The 20,453-nt window shown below is 44.1% G+C and overlaps 1 protein-coding gene across 1 annotated transcript in view; it reads left to right on the forward strand.

Moving 5' to 3' along the window:
* The window catches only part of LOC136369100 (transmembrane protein 132B-like), a 231,911-nt gene that overhangs the window by 99,108 nt on the left and 112,350 nt on the right, over nt 1–20,453 (forward strand). The window contains exon 3 of the mRNA XM_066331749.1: nt 4,476–4,616. Coding sequence (XP_066187846.1) covers nt 4,476–4,616 — 141 coding nt within the window. The remainder of the gene's footprint in view (nt 1–4,475; nt 4,617–20,453) is intronic.

Consider the following 20,453-nt stretch of genomic DNA (forward strand, 5'->3'; position numbering starts at 1 on the left):
TGCCTCTCGGTGCTTCAACCCCTCCTGCAGCCCTGGAGTTCCTTCCCATCCCTGGGGATTTCTTGTCCCTTCTTTTCCTTGTGTTGGGAGAACTGAGAGAAGAGGTTTGGACTGGCTCAGTTCTCAGGGTCAAATCCACTCCAGGCTGGGATTGCATTTTAAAAGAGGGCTAAAAATGCTGCTCCATCCAGCCCATCCCTTTTTACCTTTGCATTCTGCAGTAAATGGGGGACTGCCGCTGTCAGGGACACTAAAGAAAGAAGCAGGCAGCAGAAAGGGCAGCAGGAAAGCTCTCTACTTTATTTTTCTCACTCCATCTTATACACACTTTGACAAGAAGCCCAAAGATTGGCTCCACAGGTTTCCACCTCTTCGACCTCGTTGGTGAACGTCACCATCCATCATCTTTCTCCTCCCAGAGGAGAGATGTAAACAAAATAGAGAAGCTCTAAAAATATACATAGTTTTTTTTTTTTTTTTTTTTTGAAGCTGCATGAAAACAAAATACAAACAGTGAAAAGCAGGTAAACTTGAAGCAACAGGAAATCATTCAGGGGAAAGTCCTGCCAGGGCTACCAAAGCTGTTCCAAAATCGACATTTTAAGCAGCTTCTCGTTGTGATTTTGGGGCTGCACTCACCCTGAAGCAGTTTTGGCATTTCTCCCCAGCTCATCCCCCAGAGATCTTACAGGGACAGGGGCAGCAAAGGCACTGCTGGAGGGGTCACATTTTGTGGGGTTTTCCTGGCCCCTAAGGCAGAGATATCCCAGATACACAGGCCCCTTTGTGGGGTGATTTCTGCCCAGCTCCCTCAGCATCCCTGCCTCACATCCCTGCTAGCTGCAGCTTCAAATGCCACGGGCACTGCAATGTTCTAAAGGTGGGCTTTTAACAGGACACTTTCCTGTCTGACAGTTCTGCTTTTCAGAAAACAAGAATTTCATGGGGATGAGACGTCAGTTTTGCCAAGTTGCCAATTGGCTGTCATATTTTGTTCCTTTTTTCCTTTCTTTGCCCCTCTCATTTCAAAATTATCTTTATTAAAAAAAAAAGTAATGAAGCCAGCTTAGTGGTAACTGTTGCTTATTGGGTCAGGATTCTATGAAATACTGCAGCAACTCCTTTCCATGATTTCATGCACAGGGATAGCAGAATTTATGTCAGCTGGCAGATTTAAAAGACATCAGATTTTTTTCCTCAGGCAATTCCATTTATCCTTACAGCTCCCTTTGAGTTGGAAGAGCAACACTTTCCAGTATTTTAAACGTGGGGAAGGGAGGTATAAGAAAAACTAAATGATCCACCCAAGCTTTTAATTGAAACGTGGCACAGAGTAAGGCCCACACACGTGCCATTCACCATCCTTTCTCCAGCTCATGGCAGCTCTGGCAGGAATTTCTTACTCTTTTTCAAAGCCTGGGTCCCCAACACTTTTACAATAGTTTTTTTGCCTGTGGAGTTTGGGGGCAGATTTAAAGACATGAATCACTTATCTAGAGGAACACTAGGCTCAAACCTCCCATATGTAGGCTGGTTTCATTTGAATTTCTTGACTTTTTCCTAAGCGAGAAGCTGAACGTGGTTTCTTCCTTCTTCTTTCAACCTTCCTGGCTCTGCTGATATCCAAAAATGCAAAATGACATCTTGTCTCAGCCCACCAGAGCAGATGCAATGTAAGGAATTAGACTGGAATTTTTTCCTAAAATGCAGCACTCTGAGAAGCTTTTGGAAAAGGTGGCTGAGGAGCAGCGAGAGCTGTTCACTTACTGCTCACCCAGGGAGGCAGGGCAAGGGGGAGACACAGCCAAAAAATCCACAGGGACACCTGGGAGGGGTCACCCTGAAGGGAAAGCCACACTGGGGTGATGCTGTTTGACACCACAGTGACACAAACTCTGATTTCAGAATTCTGAAAATGACTCCTTTATTTCTGGGCTGTGTCTCCCTTTTATACCATTGCCCACAGCCCAATCTGATTGGTGACACAGAGACAAACCTCTTCACTGCCATTGCTCAGAGCACAGGGACATCAAGGAGAAGTCCCTCCTGGGGAAAGGGATGAATAACAAAGGGACAGCTCCAAAAACATTTCTCCTGGGCACAGAAAATTCCCTGGGGAAGGAATTTCAGAAAATTAAAACACCTCAGGCACAAACCAGGGCAGCAGTGGGGTCAGCAGGAGAGTCTCAGCTGATGGCAAAAGCCACCTGGTGGCTGTGCTCAGACACAAGGGGATGAACAGCAAAGCTCCCTGCCTGAGGGAGGGGGACACAGCTGAGGGGTTGGGCCAGGAGGAGGGTGGTTTTTGGGGTGCAGAGGCTGTGAAAGGGGTTGGAACAGCTGGATGTGCACAGCTGGATATGAATCCTGCCCAGGTGTGCAGGAGCTGTGTCCTCTAGCTCTTCATCCTCGCTGTAGCTCTTCATCCTCATTGTGGATCTTCATCCTCATTGTAACACCTCATCCTCATTGTAACACCTCATCCTCATTGGAGCTCTTCACCCTCATTGGAGCTCCTCATCCTCATTGTAGCTCCTCTTCCCTGTAGCTCCTCATCCTCTTCATCCCTGGATTTGGTTCAGAGTAGACAAAAGTAGCTGCTGCAGAGTGGAGATATCTGCAGTGCAAGAGCTGTGTGGGAGGACAGAACGAGCTCCTGGCAGATGGGAAGAGGCTGATGAGTGCTGAAATCGTGGATGAGATCCAACTGTCCTGGTGTGTGTGTGTCCCCCCAGCATCTCCTGCCCTTCAATCAACCTTTGATTAACCAGGATTTGACCTGGGAGAAGAGTCAGGTTAGAAGTTTTCAGACACATTGTCAAGAAATACATGGGGACTTGGGAGAATGGTGGTGTGAAGTTCTTAAAAAAATGCAATTTTGGCTGGGAAAGAGAAAACTTAAAAAGTGGCACTTTAATTTGTTTGGGATTTTTTTTTTTTTTTTTTTTTTTTAGGCAGGCACTAATGATTTTTATTCACAAGTGGCTGACTAAATGTAATGAAAGAAAATATTAAATCCATTGCTGAAGGCTTAATTTTTTATCTCATGTGAATTACAAGTCAGTCTGAAATGAAGCCATGCAGGTGTCTTGCAGGAATTATTTGGTCCAGTGTGATTATTACAGAATAAGTGAATGTTCCTCTGGAAAAAAAAGAAGATGAGGTGATAGGAAAGGGGCACATCAGCTTTGAGGAATGCTCTTTGGAGATAGGAATGCCCGTGGAAAAGCAGGAAGGACACAGTTAGAAAAACACCAGCTAAAATTCTACTACGGAGAATATTTTTCATCAGATTGGTTATGCCAGGCATGGATTTAACCCATCGCGGCAGTATAAAGCCTTACGGGCACAAACCAAGGATATCACAAAAGCAGGAGGAATTAATTCCTCCTCAGAGGAGAAGACCACCCGTGGAGTGGTGAACTCACTTTGATCCCAGCACACAAACCCTGCCGGAGCTTCAAGGAGCTTTTTAATGGTGCAACACGCGCACCAACCGGCCACGAGGCACGGGGCAAACCCACCACAACTCACGGCTAAACAAGGTCCCAGCAGTGCTCTTTCATTCCACCGTATCACTAAAAAGGTCCCTCTTGGCTTTGCTTTTAATTAATTAAGTCACCAGTCGTGGCCAGCGTGGCGCTGCAGCAGTTTCTCTCCGCCTAATTGTTCTCCAGGCGTGTTTGCAGCGCTCCTGGTGTAATCCCAGGCTTGTTTCAGGAGTCAAGCCGCACAAATGAAGTCCCTGCTATTAAAAGCAGTTTGTTTCCTCTTCCTTGGCAATCTGTTCCTAGCGCTGAGCCTCGCCGGAGCACGGACTTTTATTTTTGGCAAGTTTTAGTTCTTCTAAGCCAAAAGATGGTGACATTTACCAGCTACCACACTGCTCTCAGAGTCTAGCCACGCTCGGGGAATCAAAGTTTTCCATGTTGGCATCATATTATTTTCAGCAGCAGCAGCCTGATGTGCCCAGTTTGATAGATCCTGGGTGCGATGACACAATTATTTTCCTCCCTCAGTCTAGGATTACTTACTCCTTTTCTCTCCTTCCTGCATTATGGTCTTTGAGCAATGAAACTCATTTTTCCCCCTACGCTGACGGCCCCTAATATTACACGATACTTTACTCCCAAAGGTTTGCAGGCAGGAGGATGCATTTTATATCACATTGCTTTTACTCCCCATCTTCAACTGCAGGACAGACACAGCGAATTAAATCAACTTCTGCTTCATCACACCTCTTTCATTTGTATCACACTGGTGCCACAGAGGCAGAAACGAGCTAAAGTTGACTGGCTCTGCACAGAATGAAACTCATACCTCACCTCTTTAAAATGATTGGACCTGTTTTGTGTGTTTGGAGCGGAGAGACCCGTGGCCACCACCTGGTATCGATGGGAGAGGGATTATTTCCTTTCAGCTCACCTCTCTGGGTCGATCCGTGGCTGAGGCAATCCCTGTCGTTCCCCCCACAGGATCAGGACGGCCCCAGGTGTGAAGATCTCGGACATCAGGGTCAGTGATGCTGACCAGTGGGGAGTGCAGGAGGAGACAGACAGCGCCAGGAGCACGGCCACGCTCACCTGTGTGCACAACGACCCGGGCGCCGAGGACAGGTGAGTCCCTGCTGCATGAACCTGGGCTAAAGCCCACCAGAGACTCACACAAACTTCCCTAATGACCCAGACTAGCAGTGGTTTCTCCTCCTTGGAAAAGCTCTAGGTGATCTGATGCTTTTGGGAGTAAAGGACAGGTGAGCCCTTGATGCATGAGCCTGGGCTAAATCCTGCCAGAGACACATAAAAACTCCTTAATGACCCACATGAGCAGTGGTTTCTCCTCCTTGGAAAAGCTTTAGGTGATCTGATGCTTTTGGGAGTAAAGGACAGGTGAGCCCTTGATGCATGAGCCTGGGCTAAATCCTGCCAGAGACACATAAAAACTCCTTAATGACCCAGATTAGCAATGTTTGCTCCTCCTTGGAAAAGGTACAGGTGATCTGATGAGATCTGTTTTCCTCTTTTGTTTCACTTCTGAGCTTTGGGAGTAAAGAACAGGTGATCCTCTGCTGCATGAACCTGGGCTAAATCCTGCCAGAGACACACAAAAACTTCCTTAATGACCCAAACTAGCAGTGTTTGCTCCTCCTCAGCCTCCTTGGAAAAGCTGTACATGATCTGATAAGATCTTTTTTCCCCTTTCATTTAACTTCTGAGCTTTGGGAGTAAAGGACAGGTGAGGTCCTTCTGCATGAACCTGTCCTCAATCCTGCCAGAGACACAAAAACTTCCTTAATATTCCAGATTAGCAGCGTTTTTTCCTCCTCAGCCTCCTTGGAAAAGCTACAGGTGATCTGATAAGAGGTTTTTTTCCCCCCTTATTTTTTTTTCACTTCCAAGCTTTTGGGAGTAAATGACTGAATTAAGCTGGAGGCAGCCCCCTAGTCCCAGCTCACATCTGCTTCTCATGACCTTCAGAGCAGCAGAATTCCTGCTGCCCAAGAGCCAACAGGAAAAAATGAACTAAAATAGAGAAATATGGAGAAATTGGAATATGGAGAATAGGGAGAAATATGGAACTATAGGACAATGCAGCCTTCTTTATTTGAAAGCTCTGAAAATAAAGGCTATTCACTGTTATTCATTAACGCTGCAAAACACCTCTGAGTGCCTCTGAACTCTCGGAATGTTCTGTGTGTTTTGTGATGGGAATGCTCCCAGCAGCTGGATCAAAAGTAATGAGAAATTTGTGTTGTTAGCCAGAATTATGGAGTTTACAAAACAAGCAATTTCTCCCCGGCATCCTGCAGTTACTCTACAGGTAAAGGACACCGTGCATAAATTCAGCTAGAAATTGTATAATAATTAGGAAATCACAAAACTTTATGTCAGATTTTTTATTCGCAGGGTCGTTTGCATCCATCTTTTTTTTATTTTTTTTCCCCAAAAACTCCTGTGAGGGAGGAAAATGGTTGCTGGTAATTGCTTAGACTCAGGAAGGTTCTTGTCAGAGAGTACAAAGAGAGTTTCTGCTCTGTTTAGTTCCTGGAGCTGTATTTGAGGAGCAAACAAATCCCAGCCAGCTCTGGAGAGAAGTGTTGAGGGGAAGGATGTTTAATGGGAAGATATTTAATTACCTTTCAGCACCAGGCACTGCTGAGGAGAGTTCTCCAGGCTGTGTAAATCAGCCCTGGTGAGCAAGGAGGGAGCAATGCCTGGGTGTCTCCAGCACTGAGGCAGGGTGGAGGCGACTGAGTGGGCTGCAGACATTTGCCTGGTGAAGCTGTGAAGTGAGGGGAGGTGAATTCCTCTCCCAGAGCCTCTGCAGAGCTGCTACAGAGCCTGATGGCATCAGTTCCAGGCAAGGCTTTCCCTTCCTCAGCTTTTCCATGGGCTTGTTCCTCAGTTAAAGAAGAAGAAATAAAATTAAAAAAAAAAATTAAAAAAATAAAAAAATAGGGAAGGAAAAAAAGAAAAGGAAAGGAAAAAAAAAAAAAAAAAAAAAAAAAGGAAAGAAAACAGAAGAAGAAGGGGAGGTGGAGGGAGACCCCTCCTGTTTCCTAAGCACATTTGTAAGTGTAATCCTGAGGGGATGCAGGGAGTTCCAGCCACCTTCCATCGTTGTGTTTTGGGGGTTTCACAGTGGATAATGCAGACCTCTGGGTGCATCATTTGGCACTTTGTCCCCAAGCCTTTGTCTTTTGGCAAAGTGTCCCAGAGCTGCTGCTGAACCCCTTTGGGGCTGGGAGCTCAGGGCCCTTTGTGCCTGTCCTGGAGCTGGGGGGTGGCTCCAGCAGCGCTCAGCCCCCGTGGTTCATGTCGGGGTGATGCTTTGGGATTTAAACTTTTATATTTTTTCATCTCTTTGTATTTTTCATCTCTTTGTAACCCTGCAATTCTTCAGTGTAGACCTCTAAACACACTCTGTGAGCTGCTGCTCTCCCAGTTTGGGCAGACACAACAATTCCTCTCCAGGCCTGGGAATTGAGGCTTGAGAAATGGAAATAAAAGTGAGTTAGGGGAGAGAAAACTTGGGCTAAATGACTTCATTACCTGAAGCTGGAATTGGAAGATTAACCCCCAATATGCAAATGAACCAAACTTATAAAAGTGTGGAAAACCCTTGACCCATCATCCATTTTTGGGTGTAGCCCCTGGGGACCCTAAATGTACCTGAAGACCCTTCAATATATATAAATAGAGCTGCTTTTTATTCCTTTAATTCTGTCTGCTCCCTGTTTTTAGGCAGTCCCAAAAAAGCAGCAGGTGGCTGGGCAGGGTCTGCTCCCTGTGAACCTCATCAGGTTCTTCCCTCTAACAATTGACCTCTGTTCCCTTCGGAGCAAGGTGGAAAGCCACCAGTTTGAAAGTGAAACACTGAGGTTAAAGGAAGATTAAAGTCATCTGATGGTACTGAAATCAAATTGAAGGAACTATTTTTAAAGATGGACCAAAAAAAAAAAAAAAAAAAAAAAAACAAACCCAAAAAAACCCCAGCCTGAACACTGAAACTTATTGCCTTGTATGTGGTTTCACTAATCCATGAAATTATACCTGTCACAGTAACTTAGTTTTTATTAAAACTGAGTTTTGCTTTGTGTTGAACTGTTAAATTGCACAAAAGCAATGCATCTCAAGTTAATTAATACTTTGACCCTTTCCTTTGTGAGATTAGTTTAATATTTTTTGGATTAATTAAAGTATGCAAATAGAAACTGCTGAAAGATCACTTCCAGATTTGCAAATATCGTAGTGCTTAGAGTAAATATTTAACTTTGATCTTTCCTTTAATTTGTCTTTTTGGTCATAATGATGGCCCTCCTGTTCCTTTTGAAGAATGTCAAGTGTTGCTGTAGAAGTTCTGCTGTTTCATTTAAATAATCAGAGACCTGAACTTGCTTCTATTAAGGCCCCAAAATCATCGCTGGAGCCGGTTCATGTTTTAGCAATCCAAGGAGTTTCATTAAAGGCAGTTTATGAGTGAGTGAGAGAGCAGGACCAGCCTCTTTTGTGGCAGAGCAGAATCTCTCAGTGAGCAGAACTTTATCCACCTCGAGGGGAGATGCTTTTTTTCCTCTCTTGGATTTAATTCCCCTGCTGCTGACTCACCCAGCTGCCAGAGGAGCAGTGGCTAAGGCAGGACTGAGCTGAGTTTAGCTCCTTTCTGGCTCAGCTGTGGCCAAGTTCACGGTGGGTTGGAGCCTCCCTGGGGCTTTGCCAGGGGTGGAAAGTCCCTGTGGGAAAAGGAGCACAGCACAGACGGAAAAGGAGAAATCCCTGAGTCACAGGCAGCCTGGGTGAGATCCGTGCCCTTCACCCCAAGGTCTGCTCTGCGCTTGGGCTGTGCTTGGCTGTGATAAGAGCCCCTGACAGACACAGCCTGTGACTCTGGGCTCTGACATGTCCTAATCCTGTCTCAGCCCCTCTTATCAGCTGGAGCATTTTCAAATTTGCTTACTTTTCTAATCTCTCCTCCCTCTCCCCTCTGCGGCGTTACAGCTATCGTGGGCTCTTCATCTCCATTTCTCACATTTCCCTACGCAAATTGAGTGGCCATTAAAGTGCTTTAAATTAAGACCTTTCCTCCTTTCATGCAGAGTGCGTCGTTGCCTTTTTTTGTGCATTACTTAAAAAAAAATAATTCCTTATCACAGTGTTTCAGGCAGTTTACATTATATTCTATTAAAAATCCATTTTGTCCAAGGTTGTCACAATTCATAGATTAAAGCCTTCCAGAGTGTGTTTTGTTAGGAATACATTCATAAATTCACCTCTTTAGTAGTCCCATAAGCTTGTATTTAAAACCTCTTTTTTTTTTTTTTTTTTTTTTGATAATGTAGTTGAACAAAGAGCATAAGAAGAAGAGATTTATTTTAAATATACACACACCAGTTTATACTCCCACATCTTTTCTGAACTGTGTGGAGGAGCCTTGCTTTGCCCTTATTTTTACTATCTCAAAAATTCTGGTTGCTCGTTGAGGGAGGGGTTTGGTTGTTGCCATCTGCATCTCTTCTCTCTCCAGCTCTGTTCCTTGGGGCAGAACCCTGAGAATCTCATTTTGGTGGGGATGCTTGAGGCAGCAGAATTTTGGCCCAAAATGACAAGATTTATTCTTCAAGCACAAATAGTTGGGTTTTTTTTGCTCTATGCCTGGACCCAGCACTTCCCTTCCATGGGGAATTCTGTGTGGATCTCTGCTTTGAGCTCAGGCAAGGCTTGTAATGAATTCAGGGCTGATGGGCTTTGCTGAAAATCAGGTGTTTTCAGCCCTCTGAGCACAACAGCTGAGCTGCTGAAGGGCTGGGATCTTACCCAGGGCTGAAATTACTGCGAGAAATGCTTTTGAAATACCCAGCCAAAATCTGGGAGTCTACCAGCCACGAGTCCTTGGTGGTTTCCTGCAAACAGATCTCACTCTGTAAAGACCACGCAGGGTTCTTTTCCCCCATTGAGTCTGCCAAAAGATGGATGGAGCCTTGCAATTCTTGTGTCCTTTACTCCTGAGAGTTCTCTGGAAGCATTTCAGGAACACAAATTACCCTGCAGAGGGACCAGGGCACGAGGGCTTGAAAAAAATACCCTGAGAGAGAGGCTGGTCCCTCCTGGTAACTCAGGGCAGACACCCTGAGGGTTTCAGGAGCTTTGCCAGGGTGATTTAGCATTTTGTAGGATTAAGTTCTCTCAAATCAGTGCTGAATTTCCAGGGTTTCATTTGAAAGGCTGCAGCACAGAACATATTTCATGGTGCTCGGGGTTCTCCTTGCTGGAAAGGTGAGGAACAAACACTTCTGTGTGACCCAAACTTCGGTTCAGCACACAGGAGATGGCACCAGCACAAAAACCAGAGAGCTGCTCTGAAAGGGAATATACTGAGAGATCATTCTCCTTCCTCAAGAACAGTCATTAAATTGTATTGGATTATTCCCAGGTAAGGAGAGTCTGATCCTTGACAAACCAGTATTTTAATCAGGAAGGTGATATTTATGCTAACTAGCAAAGTTAATAAAATCGATTTAACCTGCAGTGCTGAGTAGAGCCTTATTGAAACCAAACTGGTTCTTCTCACCTAGGGATTATTTTATCTTCATGTGTATAATACAGCTTCTGTCTCTCAGGATATCCATCAGCGTGTGAATTAACTTGCATGAGGGGCACTCAGCATGCAGAGGTAGAAAGAGGGAAATCTTCAGAAGGATTTTTTTTTTCAGGTGTCCTCAGAAGTATTTATTCAGTTATTTTTGGAATATTTATTTATTTATTTATTTATCATTTTAGAATATTCTGGAAATTTATATTTTTTTTTGAATTGATTCAGTCCAGCTCAGCTCTAACATTTCACATCCTGCCTTTAAACTTGAATGAAGAATTAAGATTCTATTATAATCGTCCAGTTTTGTTGCTATTTTAAGAGGTGTTTACAGAATTCAAATTATTAACTTATTTTATAAAACTGTAATAGTAATGCATCTTTAAGACAGGAAAAGGAGTTATTTTATGTATTTATAGGCATGCAAATACATCCTCCTGTTTTAAAATAATTCACTTCTTTTCCTGTGCTTGTGAATACCCTTCGAAGCAGGAATATCAGCCAAAAAGAAAGATGTAAAATTTGCTGCCAGTTCAGATTTGTGCATATATTTCCTTAAAGTAAACTTGTGTCACTGGAGTGGATGATCAGCTGAGCAAAGGTGCATCATTTGGTTTTGTTTTCAAAGCTTTTGGTGTGTCTTGAAAATGAGAACTGAGGTTCAAACTGATCCCTGAAGTGTGGTGATAACCATGGCTGCTGAGCTCATCCCTCTCACAACAAGATGTCCTGACCCCAGGACCAGAATTGTTGTGTGTTGGATTTTGGGGGGTTGTTCCTATAATTTAATCCCCTTTTTCCCTTTAAAGTAGTCTTTTTCTTGGTGTTTGCTGAGGTGAATACCCAGCAAACACAATTCTTGGTGCAGTTCATCTTATAAAGGTGGGCTCTGCACAGTTCAGGTGTTTTCCCTCTCTGTGCTCACTGTGGCAGAGTTTGTGGCAAAGTTGGCACAAGTGACAGCTCTGAGCCTGTTGTCCCTGTCCTGTGGGTGTTGTTACAACCCAGGAGGGCTCGTGTAAGGACACACAGAACTCTGAGTTCTTCAGAGGGCTGAGAGCAGAGTTTATTGAGAGACAGATTCTTTTATACAGTGTTTGGGGACAATGAACAGGGCTGGTCCTTTAGGGCAGCACCTTTCTGTGAACAGCTCTGCCAGTGAACAAACCCACCGGGTGTCAGGAGGAGGGGATCTGCAGGGGTTGTGTTGGGTTCCTCATTATGATTTCCCAGCCCAGACTGAGAGAGGTCTGCCCTTGGCTTTCCCACAGGCTCCAAGGCACTGCCTGGAGCCTCAAAATCCATGTTCTGACCCTGTCAGCCCCCACACTGTGGGGAGCATCATTCCCCACTGCACATTTCAAGGATCGTTCCCCACTGCACATTCCAGCCCCCAATTCGTGGGACAATAAGCAAATGCTCCACCTGTAACCTGAAGCTTCCTGGGCTACTCAGCCCCTCTCTGTCACACTGAAATTCTCCCTCAGAGCACTTTGGAGGTGTCTCTGTGTCCAATTCCCCTCCACTCAGCCCCAGAACGACACACTGGGGTCTGATGCTGTCTCCAAGCCATCCAGAAAGGGACCATGGGGCAGAGATTCCCAATCCCAGTCTGACAGGCAGAGCCAGGGCTTTGCTGAGCTGCTTTTACTGCCTCAGTCTCCTGGAGGATGAGCTGTGCTCACCCCTGGGGCAGCTCAGCACAGGGCGAGCTGCACTGAGCACTTTGGTGCTCCTGGAAGATGAAGAAACCCAGGAAGATGATGCTGCAGCCAGCTTAGCACAGAGCACAGTGTTATTCCCCACGCTGGGGATGTGCACTCAAACATTTCCTGATGTGTTTATTGCCACCAGGAACCCTCCTGGCCCCAGGACACCGAGTGTGTAAAGTGCCAGCAGCAGCAGCAGTTGTCTGACAGGAGATCGATGACATGTGTTCTGTGCAAAAAGAGCAGTGGCTGTGCAGACACACAGCCCTGCCCCGGCTGAATTTAGGCTGTGCAAAGGGCTGGGTGCTGGAGGTCACACAGTGCCACAAAGTGAGGGGGTAAGAGGGGCAGAGGGAGGAGAGAAACACGGGGAGGGGTGTAAAGCAGCAGGAAAGGAGGGAGAAGACCTGAAGGAAAAAAGGAAGGGGGATGGAGAGAGGAAAAAAGTCAGGAGAGGGGGGAAAAGCCAGGGAGATGGAGATGGAGAGAGAAAAAAGCCAGGGTGATAGAGATGGGGAAAGAAAAAGCCAGGGAGAGTGGAAGGGAAAAAGTCAGGGAGATGGAGATGGGGAAAGAAAAAGCCAGGGAGATGGAGACGGAGAGAGAAAAAAGCCAGGGAGAGTGGGAGGGAAAGCCGCTGCTGTCACCCCCTGCCAGACTGCTGTAGGGACATTGGAGGACACTGGAGCTCCTCAGGAACTCTTCCCACCAAGAAAGCCACATTTCCAGACTTCAGCTAATTTGGGAAGGAAAGCTTTGAGTTAAAAATTCCTCTTAAGGTGTGGGAAGAAGCCCTAAACGCTGTAGTGCTCTGTACTTGGGTGTTCCCCTCCTCTTCCTCTTGCTGCTTTCCTAAAGCCAGAGGTGTTTTGGGCAAAGAAATGTGCTGTGGCTGTGGGATGCCCACGGCCTTTGGATCCTGCAGGAATTCATTTCCCGGCCTTTGGCCACCCCCAAGGCAGCTCTGTCTGCTGAGCCATTGATGGAGAGGATTTTCTCTTTCATGCACCAGTTTTGGGGCTGTGACCTCTATTGTGAGTGAGGGAGTCTCTTCTGCTTTGTGTAAAGTGAGAGGCATCAACACACATTTTAAATGTAAGTGACTCCACGGAGTCACAAAGGAAACCTGAGTTAGAAGAATTTTAACTAAGCTTTATTCTTTACATTTCTGTCTTTTTCTGTATGAAAGAACCTGGGCCAGCTTGGCAACGTTCCCATTAGATGAAAGCACTGACACCTCACCGTAGCTTAGAGAGGACATAAAAATAATAGACAAATTAACAGTAGGAGGAACAGCTTATTGCAGAAAACTGCGGTGTGAGGATCAAATATCATTTCTGGAGGGTCTTTTTATCTCTTTCATTTTTTCATTTTTTTTTTCCATTCAAGGCCAAGAGCAGTGAAATTGTCTCCATCTCCTGTAGGGAGCCCAATATCCTGGAATGAATTCCCTGCTGGCCAGGCAGCTCTTTGGGGTGACTGTTTCTGCCTCTCTCTCAGCTAGGCTCGGTGCTGCTCTGGTGTGAAAAACGAGATTCACTCTCTTAGAAAAAAATATAAGTTTAATAAAAAAAAAAAAATTAAAAACCAGACCATTTAGGAGACAAAAAAGCAAAAATTTCTCATCTGAGGGTGCCTGGCATAAAGCCAGCCAGCAGCACACCTTCACCATTTCAGATTTCTATTTTTAAGGATCTCTGTGTTCCATATTCAATAGATCCTAATCCTAATGATTCAGTCATTCTCTTTGGGTTTGATCCATTTCAATACTGCCCCAAATCCTTTTATCTGGTAGGTCCATCTGTAGGTGGCTCCACTTCATCTGGTGACATGGGTCTCATAAATTCTTCTCAGGAGGTTTTTGGTTATCTGCATTTGGATAGGAAACAGAAAGCCAGCAGTGTTTATGCAGGAATGCAAGGTGAACCTCCATCCCTTCTGGTCTGGTCAGTTTAGATATCACAAAGAGAAAAAACCCTAGGTTTTTTACTGTTATGGTACTATGGTACAATCAGAAAATACACATTTATCACCTTTCTAAGCTCTATTAATAAAAGATAATACAGTACAATTATACAAATGGCATTCATTTTAATATTTGCGAAAAATCAACTTTATAATGTGCATTTACAACATGTGGTAAAGCTCCAGCAGAGCTGGGTCAGAGAGAACAGTGTCTGCTGCAGCAGAGAATTTCTCCTGGCCCCAGGTCACCAGCCCAGGAAGGTGATGCTTTAGACACTCTTCTTGTTCCATCTTGTTCCAATCCCGTGTTATGACCCCAAAAGAATCTTTTTGAACAAATGAATCTTTAGTAGCTGGAACAGCCTGGTGTGCTGTGCAGGGAGCCCCAGCAAAGTCAGTGTTCTGTTGGCTGGAAAATTTGGAAAATGAGGAAATGCTTGTTGGAAGAACTCAGTACAGAGACACGGAAATGACTTAGAAAATGAATTTTTTGATAAAGATCTTTGGGCTTGTCAAATTTGTGCAAATCCAGAGAAAAATGCAGAAAATTTCTGCTGGCTGCATTTGTTTGATGGGACTACAATAAATCAGAAAAATATTAGAAAAAAAAAAGCAACAAACCCCAAACACTGGAACTCCAGATCCTCTCCAGTTCCTTGCTGCAGAGCTGAACATGCAAAGGAGTGGCTTAAATAAACTCTTCATGAGTGTAATCCATAGAACCTGATCCAAACCCTATTCTGAGCAACAGAAAAACGAACCAAATCATTCCGAAATCAGCCTTGTTTTTTATTAATTCGACCTAATTACCTCCGTTTTGGGGTAGATCATTCCTCGATGCGAGGCTTAATATTGATGTAACAGTTGGGAAAGTTTAATTTCAGGGTAGGGTGGTCTGTATAATTAGGGCTGCAGGAACGTGGCAGGGAGGCTGGGAGCCAATTTCCAGTGCATGCAGATGAGTGAGTGACTGCTGAAATCGTTATTCATCCACTGGAGCCTGCCTTGCTGCCTTTTTTTTTTTAATTTTTTTCCACACTGCATGCCAAAGGGAATGATGACATATTCCCAATCAGTGGGCTTCTCCAAGTTCTCTGCTGGTTTCCTGCTCTTCCTTCCCTGTGCAGTGTTTGAAAAGGGATGGGAGCTGCCTCGGGAGGTCCATGATGAAAATCTGCCCAGTTGTGGGGAATTTCTGAAGCTTTGCAGAGTTCTGTGGGTGCTAATTGATCCCTGAAATGAGAGTGATGAAGCCCGTGGTGATAACCATGGCTATTGAACTCATCCCTCTCACAACAAGATGTCCCGACTCCAGGACCAGAATCGTTGTGTGTTGGATTTTGGGGGGTTGTTCCTGTAATTTAATCCCCTTTTTCCCTTTAAAGGAGTCTTTTTCCTTGGTGTTTGCTGAGGTGAATACCCAGGACAACACAATTCTTAGTGCAGCTCATCCTATAAAATGACGTTTTATTTGATGCACAGTTCAGCACCTTGGGTCACCTCCCATCCCCTCCCTGATGGGAAATCTCCACGGATCCTTACAGAAACCCCAGAGGGAGGGAGGAGAAGTGACCCAAACCCTTTATGCCACCAGAAGCATGACCTGATTGCTCTGTAAATATTGTACTTTTTAATGTAGTCTCAGCTTGCAAACCCATTCCCTGCTCAGGAGAGCCCCTTCCTGTGGGGTGCCACTTAAGTACCCACTTGCTTTGGAGCCCCTGGTTCCTGTGCTGGCAGGTGTGATGATAAAGGAGGCACTCAGAGCCTGCCATTAGAGACACCAACCTGCAGAAAAATAAAACTCTTGGTGGGGCTGTCTAATGACAGGCATTAGAGTGTCACACCTGAAATACTGTGGAAATCAGAAACTGGAATTTTCTGTGACATTTCTGAGGGGGGGGTATCTCAAGTGTTGCTAAGGAATTTATTTTTGGCAACTGCACACAGGGATTTAAAGCGCATAATTGGATTGTTCTTTGATATAATAGACTGGAAAAGATTATTGAATGGATGTGAAATCGGGGCGCTGGTATTTGAGATGTGTTTAATTCCTTCTTTTCCCAATTTATGAGCTTGGCTTGCAGCAAAGCCTCCTGCACACATTTGGATTCCATTCGTGGTGTGTTGACTTGCTTACTTAATAGCCAGTGCATTAAAGTACAAAAGCTAACAACTCATTTATTAGGCATTTAGCCAAAACTTAAACTCATTTTACTGTTAGGAGGTGCTGTTGCTAGACAGGCAAATATTAAGTTTGTTACATTGATTTATTTGAATCATCTGTGCCAAATACATTATAAAACAACCCAGCATTAAGTTTGCATAAATTAGTTTTTTGCTTTAGTTAGAATTTTCCGCTCATTTTTGCCATTAATATGCCTCACCTGTGTTTACAGCTTTAAAAAAGTTACAAACTTTTTTTTTTTTTTTACGTTGATGTTTTTATGGTTAACTTAAAAAGTTATAAACTCTCGTAAAATGGAAAAAAAAAAAAAGAAAATTGGCTGATGATTTTATTACTGGCAGCACGTGATTTTTGTTTGTTTCTTATAGACTCTGGTGTTTATTTGAGAAGAGCATTAAATGGGAATTAAGCACTTTGCACCAGCCCACCTCACTGGGGCTGGAATAAGGGAATCTCCCCTTGGCTCTTGGCTGAAAATACCATTTTATTACCAACTTGGACATGGTGTCTTTGGGAGCTCCCACTCAGAAGCTGTGTTCATTCTTTCTGTACGAGTTGTGGATTTTCCCAGGACACTTGTTCAGGGCTTTGCTGTGAAATATTGCAGTCATTAAGGCAAATCACTAAAGCTTTAGCAAAAAAAAAAAAGCTTTCCTTAAAACCAACTGCCAATAACTTGATCTTGCAAAAATACCTTTTTTTTTTTTTTTTTTTTTTTTTGGTTGTTGGCATAATTAACGAACTGGTTTGATTCTTCTGGAGTTCTCACTGGGCTCAAAAGTTTGGCATGTTCAAATCCCAAGGAGAGCTTTGGTATTGGGGGTTCCTTTTCCGCACGTGTGGTCTGGGTGTTGCATTTTGGGGTTTTTTTTGGCTGGTTTTTTTGGGCAGCAGCAGGACTGGCAGTGCTCACCCCTCCTGCTGAGTGATTTCACAGCTGCTGGCTGAGCTGCAGCCTCGGTTTCCCCAGGGAATTAAAATTTCAGCTGGGACAGTGAGGACCCTGCCTGCCCCACAGGCTTCACCCACCTCAGCTGAGCCCTGCACAAGCAAAAAAAATTATTTTATCTTTTCTTTTGGGGAGTTTGCAGTGCAGAGATTTCAATCTGGAAGTATTGACCTTGGCAGTGGAGGTTTTTGGACCTGTGGGTTCCCATTTTCACTCTGCCTCTTGGAGAGTTCATTTCCATGCTGGTTTTTAAGTCTGTGACTGGTGCATCTTTTTGTTAGGCAAGCACTTCTTAATGGTGTACCAGTTAATTTCTCCAGTGACAAGAGGAAGAAATAAGTTATTCCTCTTTTTAAAAGAGTGATTTAAGTAGGGAATAATGAATGCAAAATGCTGTCATTAAAAATCAGCAGATAAGCTGATGGATCATCTGTCATTCCCAAGCCTTGCCATAAAGGAAAGGTAGATTTTATTTTATTTTTTTTAAATAAAGATGGTAATGATGAGTATGGAACATGCTGACTATGAATGCCTTAATAATGAAAACTCTTATTTATTCAGTCAACAACACCTTGCCACTGCTGCTTAACAACACCTTGTAGGAGAAAATGACTTCTTTCATACCGAATATTTTCATTTGATTGCCAATTGTCATCCTATCATTGTTAGGAGCTGTTGATTAGTTAATACCACAAGGCTCCAAAAAGCCAGCTCTGGTGCCTGTGTTGGTGTGGATCATGTGAAGGATGCTGTGCCCGGGTCTCAGTGCTTGTTTCAGGGACAGGATTTTGGGGAGCTCATTCCAGAGCCTCAGCTGATGCTCACGAAGCTGGAGAGCAGCTGTTCTCTCTGGTTTGCCTTTATTGAGGTTTTTCTTTGAATGGGGAGGCCCTGCCCCTCTGCAGTGAGGTCAGCACCTTGGAAATCAGCCTGAGAGCTCTCTGGGCTTCAGCAACATCCAGAATTGACACTTGAAACATGAAAACAGGAGCTGTCCCAGCCCAGCATCTGCCTCTGGCAGGAACCAGGGCAGAAACCAGGGCTCTGCTCCTCACCCCACACCCTGAGGATAAAAAACATTTCTCTTTCCCATGCCTTACAAGGAGACAGGGAAAGAGAAGCTGAAGCCCTCATGTCACTGTGTTCTCCACCCCAAAGGAACGTTTCCAAAGGCTGGAGATCTGAGCTCCCTCTGAGGAGCTGTTGGCTGCTCCACAATGAGCTCAGCTTGTCCATTTACTCATATTTTACATTTATGGGAGCCCCAAGCCAGGTGAACGTGGACCTGTTCTGAAAACACTCTGGTGCAGGGGGAAAGAAAGTGTCAATTTTTTTTTCTCAGAAGCTGAAAATACCAGCAGATGTCTGTTGATTTGGAGCTGTCCAGGCATTTGTACCTTTATTCTTTGCAGGAGTGTTGAAAGCCACTGTGAGGCTCCTTTCTTGGTGTTTTACAGAACAACCTCTCTGATCTTTTACAAAATATATTTATATATATATATAGAAAGAGCAATAAATAGTATGAAGAGCTGGAGAACTGGATGGGTGGGAGCAGAAATTGAATGGAACAAGAAGCTGATCACCTGCAGCGGGACAATTTGTGGGTTTGCCTCTTGCGATTCAGTGAATTGGTGACGCTTTGGGGCTGGCAAATCTTTTAGTTTGCCTTTTTTTGATGAAGGGGGATGTCTGCTGGACTTCTTCCCTCCTCCTCTTCCTCCAGCCCGGAGCTCCAGCAGAGATCAACAGGAGTGCTGAGGTTCTGTGAGCTGTAATTCTGGTTCAGCCATGATTATATGGCAGTCTGCTGCACTCTGTAAGTGCTACTCCTGGCTTCATGCTGGGAGCAGTTGATTAGATTCTAGTACCTTTTATACTGTAGATAAGGATTTTTTTTTTTTAACAAAGCATAGTAACACACAAAAGCCCCCATTTGTATTTTACTATTTTTCTTCCTTCCCCCCCCTACTCCTAACTCGTGCTTAAATACAAAACTAAAATATTTTTTGGCAAGCCTGACCTTCCTTAATCCAATCTGTCCTCCCACTCCGAATGAAATTCAATTTCAAGGTCTATTGTGGCCCTAAATTGTAGGATAAGTCTTTGACCTAGGTAGAAATCTTCTACAAAACGTGAATCTTGAGCTGAATTTTGGCCTCTCTCTGACGAGATGAATGCTAACTGCAAGTTTATTTGCAGTCCCACTCGTTACATTTTTCACTGTCAGCACGGGGCTTTATTCCTCCAGATACATTATTGAATGAAAGAAAGCAGCCATTCTTTTATCTGTTACTGCCAGTGGCTGTAATTCATCCTGTTCATTTTCTGGGCTGCTGTTTGCTCCGTGTGCTTCTCCTCCGCCTTCTGGAGCACAGAAAAACTTAATTGCTCAGGTCTGATGCACTTTTCTATTCCTGGCGACGGTGTAGGTTGTTGAACCATTATGTGGGAGCTGCCTTCTGGAATCTGGAGGGTGTGCTGCAGTTGGGATGTGGCAGGGTTAGGGCCCCGTCCAGGAGGAGCCTTTTAATTGCTTTTTTGGGTGTTTTTTATCATGCAGCCAATTCTACTCTTGTTTTTCGCAAGTGGAAAGTTTTTCTTTTTTTGGAGCTCTCATGCTACAAGGTTTTCTTAAAGTTTGTGGGACCATTTGATTTTGGGGCATCAAGAGGGAAACTCTGAGTTGATACCAGCAGCTGATGATTGACGTGTTTTTTTTGGTTTTTTTTGGTTTTTTTTTTTTTTAATTAAACCTATTTCTTAAAATTTACCAAAAAAAATGAACCTCATTTTTCACTGGCAAAACCCAGGAAGCATCTCTTTATCTGCTGACATGAAAGACCATTGCTCTTCATAGCTAACCTGGCTTGATTTCCTGCTAATCAAAGCTTTATCTGGTTGTTATTTCAGCTTTAATTCCACCTATTGACCATAAAACACCAGGACAGGGCTGGTACTCAGGTGCAGAGGAGTTTTATTAAGCAGTGATGATGATGATGCATATTGGCAAGTCACTTCTTTTATCATATCTTTTCAAATATTTACATTCCAAATCCCAGACTCCTGGAGTCAAGTGATTTTGAAGAAGGATTGCTCTTGCATTTGAATGTAAAAAAAAAAAAAAAAAAAAAGTAAGATTCTGCTTGTTTTGACTGATGAAAAGTCTTGAAAATTTCATGAGACTCAAAAGAGGAGAGCAAAGAAAGAACAGTTTAGGAATCCTCAGGATGTGCAGGGTGTGGAGTGTGATGTCTGTGTGTTGGTGATGCTTTTGGGGCCTTGCAGAAGTTCCATGCCGTGGTGGGGAAGGGCTTCAACTCCAGGAATAAATTATATAAATGATATAAATGATCTCCAGGCTGAAAAGTGCTCATTGAATTTCCTGTCTTGGTGATTAATGATGGAGCAGACAGTAATTTTAATATGAGCATGGCTAGTCTACCTGTTAATACCCCATGACCACAAACGGGCCGGGTTCTGAGGAGCCTGCCCTGCTAATTAGGATTTCTGTGCTTTCACTAATCACTTGAACTGGGAACTGGGCCAAGACTAA

Source organism: Sylvia atricapilla, chromosome 17 (genome assembly GCF_009819655.1).
Source record: "Sylvia atricapilla isolate bSylAtr1 chromosome 17, bSylAtr1.pri, whole genome shotgun sequence".
Lineage (NCBI taxonomy): Eukaryota > Metazoa > Chordata > Aves > Passeriformes > Sylviidae > Sylvia > Sylvia atricapilla.